This window comes from Schistocerca serialis, unplaced genomic scaffold, assembly GCF_023864345.2.
Source record: "Schistocerca serialis cubense isolate TAMUIC-IGC-003099 unplaced genomic scaffold, iqSchSeri2.2 HiC_scaffold_1420, whole genome shotgun sequence".
In the NCBI taxonomy this organism is placed as follows: Eukaryota; Metazoa; Arthropoda; class Insecta; order Orthoptera; family Acrididae; genus Schistocerca; species Schistocerca serialis.
Window position 1 is genome coordinate 4,698,246 of NW_026047648.1, and position 13,895 is coordinate 4,712,140.

General features: G+C 41.1%; 1 protein-coding gene across 6 annotated transcripts in view; it reads left to right on the plus strand.

Annotated features, from left to right (window-relative positions):
• LOC126443008 (amyloid beta A4 precursor protein-binding family B member 1-interacting protein-like) overlaps positions 1-13,895 on the plus strand; it is a 536,811-nt gene that overhangs the window by 483,263 nt on the left and 39,653 nt on the right. For all 6 annotated transcript variants that reach the window (XM_050090859.1, XM_050090857.1, XM_050090858.1 and 3 more), the window contains 3 exons: positions 8,386-8,623; positions 13,157-13,356; positions 13,458-13,661. In XM_050090859.1, the coding sequence (XP_049946816.1) occupies positions 8,386-8,623; positions 13,157-13,356; positions 13,458-13,661 (642 nt within the window). The remainder of the gene's footprint in view (positions 1-8,385; positions 8,624-13,156; positions 13,357-13,457; positions 13,662-13,895) is intronic.

The window sequence follows — 13,895 nt, forward strand, 5'->3', positions numbered from 1 at the left end:
ACATCTAACTAAATTATTTAACATGTATCTAAAAACACAGATGATGTGACAGAAATTAATGACACATACAACACAGAACAAAATTATAAATGAAGAACAAAAAGGCTGTTGCAAAGGAGCACGAGGATGTAAAGAGCAACTGATAATAGATGCAGAGGTGACATATCAAGCTAAAACCAAACAAAGGTCACTACACTATGCATACATTGATTACCAAAAAGCTTTTAACAGTGTACCCCACTCATGGTCACTACAAATATTGGAAATATACAAAGTGGATCCTAAATTGATACAGTTCCTAAATATAGTAATGAAAAATTGGAAAACCACACTTAATATCCAAACAAATTCAAATAATATCACATCACAGCCAATACAGATTAAACGTGGAATATACCAAGGAGACTCATTAAGTCCTTTCTGGTTCTGCCTTGCTCTGAACCCACTATCCAACATGCTAAATAATACAAATTATGGATACAATATTACTGGAACATAACCAAACAAAATCACACATTTGCTATACATGGATGATCTAAAACTACTGGCAGCAACAAATCAACAACTCAACCAATTACTAAAGATAACAGGAGTATTCAGCAATGACATAAATATGGCTTTCGGAACAGTAAGAAAAATAGCATAGTCAAGGGAAAACACACTAAACAAGAAGATTACATGTTGGATAACCACAGTAACTGCATAGAAGTGATGGAAAAGCAGATGCCTGTACGTATCTAGGGTACAGGCAAAAAATAGGAATAGATAATATAAATATTAAAGAAGAACTAAAAGAAAAATACAGACAAAGACTAACAAAAATACTGAAAACAGAATTGACAACAAGAAACAAGACAAAAGCTATAATTACTTATGCTATACCAATATTGACCTACTCATTTGGTGTAGTGAAATGGAGTAACACAGATCTAGAAGCACTCAATACACTTACACGATCACAATGCCACAAATATAGAATACATCACATACATTCAGCAACAGAAAGATTCACATTAAGCAGAAAGGAAGGAGGAAGGGGATTTATCGACATAAAAGACCTACATTATGGACAGGTAGACAATTTAAGAAAATTCTTTCTAGAACGAGCAGAAACTAGCAAAATACACAAAGCAATCACTCATATGAATACATTGGCTACTCCACTGCAATTTCATAACCACCTCTACAACCCTCTAGATCACATAACATCAACAGATACGAAGAAAGTAAGTTGGAAAAAGAAAACACTACATGGCAAGCACCCGTATCCTCTAACACAGCCACACATAGATCAATACGCATCTGGCACATGGTGAAGACAAGGTAATGTATACAGTGAGACAGAAGGATTCGTGATTGCAATACAGGATCAAACAATAAACACCAGATATTACAGCAAGCACATTATTAAAGATCCCAATACCACAACAGATAAATGCAGACTTTGCAAACAACAAATAGAAACAGTAGATCACATCACAAGCGGATGTACAATACTAGCAAATACAGAATACCCCAGAAGACATGACAATGTAGCAAAAATAATACATCAACAACCTGCCATACAACATAAACTAATACAACAACACGTTCCCACATACAAGTATGCACCACAAAATGTACTGGAGAATGATGAATACAAATTATACTGGAACAGAACCATTATAACAGATAAAACAACACCACATATCAAACCTGACATCATACTCACCAATAAAAAGAAGAAATTAACACAACTAATCGAAATATCCATACCCAATACAACAAATATAGAGAAGAAAACAGGAGAAAAAATTGAAAAATACATCCAACTGGCTGAAGAAGTCAAGGACACGTGGCATCAGGATAAAGTTGACATTGTACCAATTATACTATCAACTACAGGTGTCATACCACACAATATCCACCAGTACATCAACGCAATGCAGCTACATCCAAACGTATATATACAACTACAGAAATCTATAATTATTGATGTGTGTTCAATTACCCGAAAGTTCCTAAATGCAATGTAACATATATCTCTTGATCAGGGTCCGCGTCACTTTCCATTTTTAACCAGACATAACGTCTGATAAAGGAAGGAAATAATAATAATAATAATAATAGATTATTATTATTATTATTATTATTATTTTACAAAAGCCAATTATTAGTCCAATAAATTTCAGCAATAACTAAAAGAAGGTACTATATTTGCCATTCTTTAGCTTTCTTACGGACTTCGAGAGGGGGATCAAATATTGCATTACATCACTGTTTGATTGAGATTCTTTTCTAACCTAGAGGCATTTAGTGAAGATTTTGGTTTCTTTATAGAATGAAATGGCTAGTAGGTAATAAGTCACAATGATTTGCAGTAAGATTTTTTCTACCTGCACAATAACATGAAACTGTGAAATTGTCTTCACTACAGTTCAAATGAAAATGCTTTATAGATGCAGGAAATTGCCACGCACCTATGGTACTAAAATCTCAAAAGCACTGAGACTGTTTTGTGACACGGGAGATAGTGGTGCCACAATTTTTACTGTAGCAGACCTGCACACACTTGAGTATTCACCGTGGAGGTCTTTTGAAGATGAAGTAATTGTGTCAGCTAAAGTTGTTCATTTTTGAAAGAATTGAGTGAAGTATAAGAAACTGAAAATCATTAGATTCTGTGCAAAATTATTACTCTAAAAGAAGTGTGCCCATCATAAAAATGGGTAGCCACAGAAATATTGTGGAAAATAAGTGAAGGAAAACTAGCATATTAAAAAAAATTATATGCCTGTCCTTTCTCGTTTAAAAAAGGGGGAGGGTTGCTCTCTATTTATTGTTAAGTTGGAGCAGGAAGCCACCAAAGGGAAAATCCGAGGAAAAATTGAAGGACAAAAAAAGGTCAGAAATGTTCGTTGCAGCTAATGTCATTTTGTTCATTAGTGTTTACTTTTATTTTATTTGTGTCACTCCACATTTTATTCAAGCTCCGACCACACAGATACAAAAATGATTCCATAAGTTATGTAGAAAAAGAACTAGAAACAAACATTACTCTTTACGACACGTACGAAGCTCGGAGATGTCCGTCTTTCTCGCCAGGTGGGGCGCTAGTGCAACAATTTTGTCTGAACTGTTTGTGACACTGTGGTTAAGCTGACTTTGTAACAGTTCCAGTTTTTTTCTTTTTTTAAGAGTATGTGTAATGCATTTGTTTACTTAGCAGGGTTACCCAATTGCACTTTCTTTCTAGTGGTCAGCACTGTATGTGAAATGAGGCAGAGGTAACACAAAACTGAAAAATTAGTGACAAAAAACAGTAACTTTTGGTCCAGTGACGTTTGGTTGACCATTTTTAAGTGTTTTAATTGTTTTATATGTGAATGCCCTATATTTGAGAAGTACAAAACAGTTTTTGAAAATAATTTATCTTGAACCTTTAGTGGATGGCAGCCATTTTTATTTGTTGGCACATGACAATTTTTCAGTCTGTAGACATTAGCGAAAATTTGAATATCTCTGCACTGGTTTAAGTTACATCATTGCAATTGACATGATTGCTTTTAGAAAAGTGTCCTCTACAACATTGTCTATTACTCAAAATACACTAAATTAAAAAATAACCAGTCAAAATGAGCTCCAAAATTTGGTATCCAAATTTTGAAAAATCCACTTTTTAGGCCCAAAAATAACAAACAAGAAGTGATTTATGAGTGTCTACTTTTTACCTATAGTTAGATATCATATACTACTAGCCTCATATAGAGAAAGAACACTTAAAAATGTTTCCTTAATTTTTTATGAATTTTTCAAATTCGAAGATTTTCATTATTTTTCTTTTTTTATTTTATTTTATTTTATTTTTTTTTTTTTGTAAAGTTTGGCGTTAGTTATCTCGCGTGGGACTGCATATAAAAATATGATTGTTGAAAAGTTTGTACACCTACATGAGAGCAACATATTGTAAAAAGTTCAACATTGATATCTGACTCTGAACAAAGGTATGAATTTTTGAAAATGAGGAAATAATTCACATTTCTCTACAACTGATCTTATGGCTGTTGCCTATTTAAATCGGTTATTGTTTCATTGTAATAACATTTAATTGTGACATACATTTAGTTAACACTATCTCCAAATATTCATTTAGTTCATTTATTTTTAATAATACAATGGGAGCTTTCACTTTTGTTCTATGGTAATAAAAATGCCCATTTACGTTTAGGTTAATTGTCAATAAAGAAGTACATTATTGCTGGGTGTGGCATCTGCAGTGTTACGTGGCTTTATGCTTAATTACAGTCTTACTATTTTATCAGTTGATTTGTTTTCACCACGTAATGCCCGCAGTCTACGTCCTCCTTCGATGCTGAGTGATGTATCACTTTTCGTTCTGATGCCGCAACTCTTCCTTTCCTTTATCTTTACTACTTTTTATCTATATCGATGATGAACTATTGGTTTTACATTTTAACAACTTTTTAATAACTGGAAGTATTACAGGCATCGGGTCCCACCTAATGTGTCACCCGCCTATACGTTTTACACGAACCTTTCGAAACTCGATCAATCTGTTTACAAAGAGAAAGGAAAATATCTCTTCCTTTGACGTCGTCCGACGCCGACATAGGAAGCTGGACACCCTTGCGGCCCGGGCTCTTCCTCGGCTCGCAGTAGTTTGCGGCATTCGTTTTATTCCTCGCCCACTTGCCGCTACGTCGAACTTCCGTGGTGATCGTCGGGCGACGTCTTCCACGTTATCTGCAACATAAATAAACTTTCTTCCCATAGTATTTCTGAAAACCCAAAAACAAACTTAAAGAACATAATAATAATAACTGTTCTTAAAATTATTTGTATAAGTCTTGGTCGCTTTAATTGAGGGGTGGGACAGGCCTAAACCACATTGTTGTAGTCAGTGTGTTCTGAAACCTCTGTTAGAGTGGATGTACTTACTTCATCGAGAGTGTAAAATGTGTTATGTGCTTTGTTCTGTGTGTAATTTGTAATTAGTTTTGAGAGATTAACTGGAATGCAATAACATGGATGAACAGTGAAGTGTGCCACGAAACAGTTTACAGTTCAGTTTCAAAAAACTTGAAAATGTCTGACTTTGATGAAGTTAGACAAACTTTGTTTAAATTTTGAGTACGTTCTTCTGTAGCACCGGTGTGTGAGTATCATGAGAAGAAATATATTCTGAAGTACAACCACATTTTTGGAAGAAACTGCCGTGATCCACTTTTAAAGTTCATAAAAAGCCTATTACTAAAGGTTTGAGGGAAGTAAAACTTGAACATTTGTCCTTGTTTTGTGAGAGTGAAACAGCTTCCCAAGTGAAACATAATGCGATTCCTGGAAATTCCTTGTGCCCAAATTGTTACTCAAAAATATTTGTTGTGATTCCAGAACCAGAATCGTGTAACCTTGTAAATGACATTTATATTCCTAATGAGGAAGCTGTGAACATATTGGATTTTTCTCGATCTAAGTTAGACATATCTCCTGCTTCGAAAATAATAAAATTAAGTAGCAGAAAAAGAAAAGCAACTATTGAAAATAGGGACAACAAATTTGAGACAAAATTAGAAAAGACTTGGAATCGTGCTTTAATAATACAGATACCGACATTATTTCTAAAGAAGAAGAAGAAAACCTACCACCAGCATCATATGACATTGAATATTTGAGCTTAATAGAGAAATTAAAAATTAAATGTTCAGTGATATCTAAAGAGGAAAAAGTTAAAATTTTAAGTTTACTCCCTGACTCGTGCTCAAGAGAAAAAAATAGTTCACAAATTCAACGTTTCTCATCGTTTGGTTAAACTGACCCGAAAATTAGTGAAAGAGCGAGGCATTCTTCCAGTTTTATGAAAGAAGAAAGGAGTAGGTATAAGTGAAGAAGCAATTAAAGAGATCCAGCAGTTTTATTAAGATGACGAAAGCAGTAGAATGTGGCCAGGTTGCGAAGATAGCAAACGAGTTGTTATAAATGGAGTTACAGTAACAAAGCAGAACTAGTAGTACTGTCAAATTTAAATGAACTTCCTGTAGCTTTCCAAAATTCTCATCCTGAATGCAAAATTGGAAGGTTAAAATTTTGTGACCTCCGCCCTAAGTGGTGTATTTTGCCTGGATCCTCAGGGACACACTCCGTATGTGTTTATTTATATCATAAAAATGTCAAACTGATGATTGCGGGTGCAAAACCCGGTGATCTTAACTACAACGAGTTACTAGATTTAATGGTTGTGACACTAACAGTAATGACTGCATGATGAGTTTGTGTAGTAAATGCTCTGGTAAGGAAACAGTTATCGAATTGTTTCCGAATATGATGAGGAAATGCCAGACAGTATTACCTTCAAACAGTGGGTCACAACTCACAGGGAAGAAATGATAACAGTGGTTAAATCTCAGGAAGAGCACTTGGAATCTTTAATTACAACTTACAAAGACTCAAAAGTCACCGCTATGTTTCTAAAATCCAAAGTAAGTATTTGAAGGACAAAAAAAGCACAACTTCATGAAACTGAATGCATAGTGCTAGCTGATTTTGCAGAAAATTTTACATTTGTGATTCAGGTTGCAACACAAGGGTACCACTGGGTCATTGACCAGGGAATAGTGCATCCATTTATTCTCTACGTTAAAAATGAGAAAGATGAAGTTTGCAGTTCTTCAATTTGCATTCTAAGCGACTACTTGGAGCACAACACTTTGGCTGTAGATGTGTTTCAAAAGTTTTTAGTAAAATAAAAGAAAATTTTCCCAGGGTTGAGAAGCTGATATACTTTTCAGATGGAAGTGGTAGTCAGTATAAGAACAAAAAGAATTTTTCAAATATGTGCAGCCACAAAGTATACTTTGGGTTGGAGGCCGAATGGCACTTTTTTGCAGCTTGTGATGGAGTGTGATAGAGTAGGAGGTACAACAAAATGTGAAGTAAAGCCAGCCTACAAAGACCAACCACAGACCAAATTCTCACAATACAGGACACGTATGTCTTTCTCAAGGATAATATTAAAGGCGTTACCTATTTTCTGATTGAGAACGAAAGAAGTGGTTCTGCGTATGAAAATGACACTTCAAACCAGATTTGAAAACTGTAGAGCAATAAAAGGAACAAGGCATTTCCACAAATTCCTTGGCACTGCAGAAAACTTAGTTCGATGCTGTGTAATATCAGAAACCGAAATTTATGAGGGTCATTGTGTCAGTAAATTTAAATCTCTTTCTTTAATGTTGAATGACATAGTGGCATGTGTGTCTGATGGACAGTGGTGGCTTGCAGAGGTTGAAAGTCTGCTAGTGACAAAGTCTGGATACCAATGACAAATGTTTTAAGGAAACTTTCAGTGCTCGAACTTACAACAGCGACTGGTGGGTCTTATTGTATATCGCAGAAGCTGTCTGAAGAAATGTGTGTTCTTAACATTCACCACCAAATTTAGGAACAGTCGCATCTCGAAGGATGTTAATTGAAAATATTTCTTTTAAGCAGCCTATGTAAAAATAATATAAATGTTAATTTCAGTGATGTTTCCACTTTTTGTATATAATTCAGTACCTCAGTTCAATAATAATTGATTATATCCCGCCAATATCACACACGAGTAGGCAACTGCCGTAAGATCGGTTGTAGAGTAATGTGAATTATCTCCTCATTTTCAAAAATTCATATCTTCGTTCACAGTCAGATATCAGTGTTGAAATTTCTACAGTATGTTGCTATCACATAGGTGTACAAACTCTGCAAAAATCATATTTTTATATTCAGTCCCACCTGAGATAACTAACACCAAACTTTACAAAAAATCAAAATTTTCAAATTTCAAAAATTCATAAAAAATCAAGGAAACATTTGTTAGTGTTCTTGCTCTATATGACATCTAACTATAGGAAAAAAATACTCTCATAACTCACTCCTTGTTTGTTATTTTTGGGCCTAAAAAGTGGATTTTTGAAAATTTGGATACCAAACTTTGGAGGTCATTTTGACTGGTTATTTTTGAAATTAGGGTATTTTCTCTAATAGACAATGTTGTAGAGGACACTTTTCTATAAACAATCGTGCCAATTGCAATGTTGTAACTTAACCCAGTGCAGAGATATTAGTATTTTTGCTAACGTCTCTAAACTGAAACATTGTCACGCGCTTACAAACAAAAATGGCCACCAGTCAGTAAATGTGAAAGGTAAAATTTTTTTAAAGAACTGTTTTGAACTTCTCAATTATAAGGTAATCACGTACACAAAATTAAAATATTTAAAACGGTCGAGCGACCGACTTAATTTTTGTCGGACCACTTCATTTTATTAACAAAAAACTGCACTCTGACCTCTCTCGCGGCAGCCGCATCTCGGGTGGGGAGCGGTACTGACCGATTCGGTGTCGCAGATGGACGTGGCGAGCCGTGCCAAGGCGGAGAAGATAAAGATCGCACTGGAGAAGATGCGGGAGGCGAGCGTGAAGAAGCTCTTCATCAAGGCGTTTGGCGGCGACGGCAGCTCCAAGAGCTTGCTGGTGGACGAGTCGATGACGGCGGGCCACGTGGCGCGGCTGCTCGCCGACAAGAACCACACCACCATGGACCCGGGCTGGGCCGTCGTCGAGCACCTGCCCGAGCTGCACATGGGTAGGTGGACCGGCGAGGCACATTCTAGAACTGAGCCGCAGTAGCGAAAGGGATTACTAGCTTCTTGCAATATGGTGAAAACTGCACTAGCCGAATTTTTTGTGTGATATGTTGTTGTTGTTGTTGTCTTCGGTCCTGAGAGTGGTTTGATGCAGCTCTCCATGCTACCCTATCCTGTGCAAGCTTCATCTCCCAGTACCTACTGCAACCTACATCCTTCTGAATCTGCTTAGTGTATTCATCTCTTGGTCTCCCTCTACGATTTTTACCCTCCACGCTGCCCTCCAATACTAAATTGGTGATCCCTTGATGCCTCAGAACATGTCCTACCAACCGATCCCTTCTTCTTGTCAAGTTGTGCCACAAACTCCTCTTCTCCCCAATCCTATTCAATACCTCCTCATTAGTTATGTGATCTACCCATCTAATCTTCAGCATTCTTCTGTAGCACCACATTTCGAAAGCTTCCGTTCTCTTCTTGTGCAAATTATTTATCATCGACGTTTCACTTCCATACATGGCTACACACCATACAAATACTTTCAGAAAAGACTTCCTGACACTTAATCTATACTCGATGTTAACAAATTTCTCTTCTTCAGAAACGCTTTCCTTGCCATTGCCTGTCTACATTTTATATCGTCTCTACTTCGACCATCATCAGTTATTTTGCTCCGCAAATAGCAAAACTCCTTTACTACTTTAAGCATCTTATTTCCTAATCTAATTTCCTCGGCATCACCCGACTTAATTAGACTACATTCCATTATCCTTGTTTTGCTTTTGTTGATGTTCATCTTATACCCTCCTGTTTGATATAAAGAAACAAAAAGTTCAGTAATAAATTGATCGAGTGAGTACGGGGAATGGAGCATTGTAAGTCCACGTTTTTCGCTATCAAATAATCATTTTGCATCGGCCAGTATTGTGTCGATGAGGAAGGATGAGACATTTACGGTTGTTTGTTCTGATTTTATTGGTGGCTCTTCCTCTTCTCCTGTTTACTTCATGGGTCTGCACAGTTGCACAGGTTGAAGCAATGTTGCTGGCAATTGGTGGCCGTATGCCCTCCCCAATGTCATCACTTCCCTCTGTACTTGATCTGTCTGCAACTAGAGTAAAATTTGTGTTTGAGTGTGAGAAGATTTTTCTAGAGGCAGGATGTGGGAACTGACGCGATTCATCTACACTGACTCGGTTGAAGATACCTCGGGTGTAAATGTATGTATGGTAAACAGTGATACCTTCAGTACAGATCGGGTGAGGCCGTGAGCGACGGGGCCGGTAGACGGGAGGGATACGTACGTAATCTGCGAGAAGTCGTGAATTTGGGTAGGACGGGAAGCACGGCCTGATAGCAGAAGTTGCGGAGGTGATAGGTCGCGTAAAGTGGGAAATTCATGTCGGAGTCTCGGCTCCGCACAAATTTTCACTCGTCGCTGTCGGATTTATTTCGGTACCCGTTTGCGGCCGATGTCGGTAGCTTCTCTTTCGTCGAGAGAATACTTTTAGCTTAGTGGTTTGGGATAGCTGCGGTGCCCACTTGTGCAAAAGCTGCAGGCTGTCGTCTGCGCCGTCACTGTAAATGGAATCGGCTGCCATATTCGAAAATCTCGCCATCCGGGAGCGACGTGCGAAAAAATGTGAAACCTGTAGGCGCTCGTTGTGCAGTGCACACAGAGAACATCACGACTTCTGAAAGAAATGGTGCCATTTGTTTTGGAAACATCGGACAGACGTCCCTGGTGGGGATGAAAGTGGAACGAGATAATTACTGCAGGTGAAGGTTAATGACACGACTGGCACAGTTCAGCGTTTCACAATTACAGAATCGTCAGCTAGTTTCCTCTCTGATATCGCAGACAACAGTTCTACAGATTTGTGGCCGATAAGGTCAGTTATCACAAATTTTGTCCACAGTGCGTCACGAAGCTTCTGAACGGTGTATGCAAAAGTAGGGGATTGCGAACCACGTTAATTTTTCTGCAGAAGGGGAAGAATTACACAGTCACGTAGTGACAAGCCGTGAAGTGGGGGGTCGAAAATGGCAACGTGGACGGGAAAACGACCATTTGTGAGGTGTGGGGAGGGTGGGGGGTCAGTCCTTACCGTCCAGACACACCAGCCTCTGAAGTGCCGCAAAATTTTTTCCACGTGAGAACCGGTAACTGCTGTCTTTTGGGACAGAAAGGAAATACTTCTGCTGATTTTATGGGAAGAGGCGGTACAATGAAGTCTGAAATTTACTGTGAACTACACGTTCAGAGGAACCGTCCAGAGCGAAAGATGTGCGAGTCGAATTCTGGCACGTTTTTGTGTACGGTAACACAACGGTACGTACTGCCCCGTGCACACGAACGTCGCCGAACAGTTTCGACTGGGGCCCAATCGATCGTTCTCTGTAAAGAACTGCTTTGTCACCCAGTGATTTTCACCTGTTTCTGAAGGTGAAAAAATAGTGATGTCACAGTGATTTGGAGGTGACGACAAGTTAGAAGAGAGTGTGAAAGTGTTGCTCGGTTCACAGGTGGCAGAATTACACGACAAGGGCTTCGAGAAACTCATTCTTCGATAGGACGAGTGCATTAATCTAATGGGCAGTTATCGAAAAACAGTGGGGCATTGGGGAGAGAGGGGGGCGGGGAGGAGGGGGGGTTGCACAGAAAACCAGAAACACCAAAAATGTGACACATTAGCATGCCTAGTAGTGCAGCAAAACAGTTCGCATTCAAAACACCTTTCAGTTGTCCCAGAATGGATACGTACAGGTCATGTTTGGTTTTCAGTGAAATCTCATGCTTTACTTCCTGCAAAAGGGTCGCAAGTTTGGGTAATGACCGTGGAGGTAGACTGCAGTCACACACCCAGCCCTCCAATACAGACCACTAAAGATCGATCAATAGTACTCAGATCAGCTGAATAGTACTCGGATCCGCAGACTGCGGTGGCCAGGGGAGGACAGTTCGACCTCGTACTCGTAAAACTGGTCTCTGATTATGCGAGCTGTATGAACCGGGGCGCTGTCATCGCAGAACACGGCATCACCGTCAGAGAACAAACGTTGTGCCACGGGACGGACCGCGCTCGGGGCGACGGTGGCAGTAGTTCGACCTTACAGAGTAACCTCGAGGCCCTCGGAATACCGCGGCACGGCTGGCCGAATCGTCACCGGCCCCAGCCACATTTCGTTCTCGTGACGTAAACTTGACCCGAAGTCGTAGACTGTGTGAAATGAACCGTCTGACCGAATGACATTTTTCTGTTGCTCCGTAGTCGTGTTTTACGACTTTGACACCACGTTTTCCTGTTTGATCTTTTGCATCACTGGAATTCCAGATTGCCGTGCTCCCTCCGTGCCGTTTCGGTGACGACGGGGTCGTTTGTGAGCAGGACGTTCGGCACTGCAGTGACTTCTGCGAATGTCATCGTCTCATTTTCTGTCACCGTCCTCTCCGGTGACTGTCGGTCACGACCGGTCGACACTCTTTCGTAGCTTCACGAGTTGCAGCAAAAGTTTTTCCACTCTCACTGTGAGCAGCTGAAGTCTCTGACACAGTACCTTCCAGTACAAAAAACACTGGACTCCCTCGGTCGCGAAAGCACTGCACTGTACGAGCACAGACAATTTGCCCACGTTCGAATTCACTCTGACGTAACACATTCGCGGCTATGTGGGATACTCTCCTGATTGCAACTGACGCTTGCGACGTATCGATAATGTCGCACGGCTGTCACTTGTGGCTGGACGGTGTGGCGCGACCCGTAGGCTCGGCTAGCCGTCCGCATTTTCGTTCGCAGTATTTCTGTGTTTTCGTTCGCACTGTGTAGCTGAATGTCGGTGCTGGAAGTTGTGTGCAGCTTAATAAAGAAATTATTAGTGTATTCGTATCCTTTTTGTAAATTGACGCAACTGACTTACCGGATAGTCCTCGTACGTAAGTTATAGACTGTGCCAGAAAAAAACTGGACGGATAGAACGGTACAGACGACGTGGAGAGTTAGGAGGGGGATTCGGGCTGAAATTTGGACAATTCGTCGGCACGCAGAGTGTCTCCGTACGTCTGTCCTAATTTAGGGGCCCCGCGGGTGCCTCGTACCGATCGTCGATCGAGGAGGACGTCTCGACACTTTGCGATGAAGAGGGGTGGGGATATCCTTTTCTGTTCTCCAATGTTGTATATATCTGAACTCGTTCACTGTCTGTAACGGACTACATTATAAATACTGCTCACTTTAACTTTCCGGACGTAATTTCGCAAAATTAGGTTACACCGGCACGGAACGGGACGGAACTGAACTGGTGGGTTTACTCGGCCGTAGTACGACCGACTACCATCTGTCGCCAGAGTCGTGGGAAGCTAGAGCTCACCCGTAAAGGGTGTACTCGTACGGAGTCGCTCGTGCTACGGGGTAGGCAGGCCCCGCTACGGCCGGGGTTGCATTTCGCGCTGTCGTGTGACGTGTAGGTCTCGAAGTGAAAAAGTGAAATTCGAGGAGGGCGCGTTCTGAGTGTCGGCTCCTCTCTGTGGACAGAGCGTGCCTACGAGGATCACGAGCTGCTGGTGGAGAACCTGCTGATGTGGACCCGCGACTCGAAGAACAAGCTGCTGTTCGTGGAGCGGCCCGAGAAGGTGGCGCTCTTCACCGGCCCGGAGCTGTTCCTGCTGCCGCCCGGGCAGCGCGGCTGCGCGCAGTCGGACTTCGACGACCACTCCCGCACCCTGCTGCTCGAGGTACGTACCGGGCGACGGTGCGTCGGGCGCACCGGAACGGGAAGTGGCTCTCGGCGTGACGGCCGGACGGAGCGAGTGACGGGGCCGTTTTCTCTGCGCAGGAATTCTTCTCGGGCGGAGCGGGCGTGCCGGAGGTGGAGGGCCCGCTGTTCCTCAAGTCGGAGTCGAAGAAGGGCTGGAAGCGGCACCACTTCGTGCTGCGCGCCTCCGGCCTCTACTACCTGCCCAAGGAGAAGGCGCGCGGCGGCGGGGGCGGGTCCTCTGCCCGCGACCTCGCGCACCTCGCCTCCTTCGACGTCAACCAGGTGAGTGTGCGGTCGACGGGGCCGGGAGCTGACGGAGGTGGTACGCGCGGGCCTCCGATTTCTTTTCCGAGTTTGGGTCTGAAACTTTTTGATGTCAGTGTAGTAGTCTTTACATTCATTTAATTTCGTGTGTAGTGGAACTGCAGAAAAAAGACACGCTCAGAAAACGAAAGAGTAAATTATAAAAACGTTCTTAACAGAGTAGTGCAAAACGCCTAAACGGGGCTATCCGCG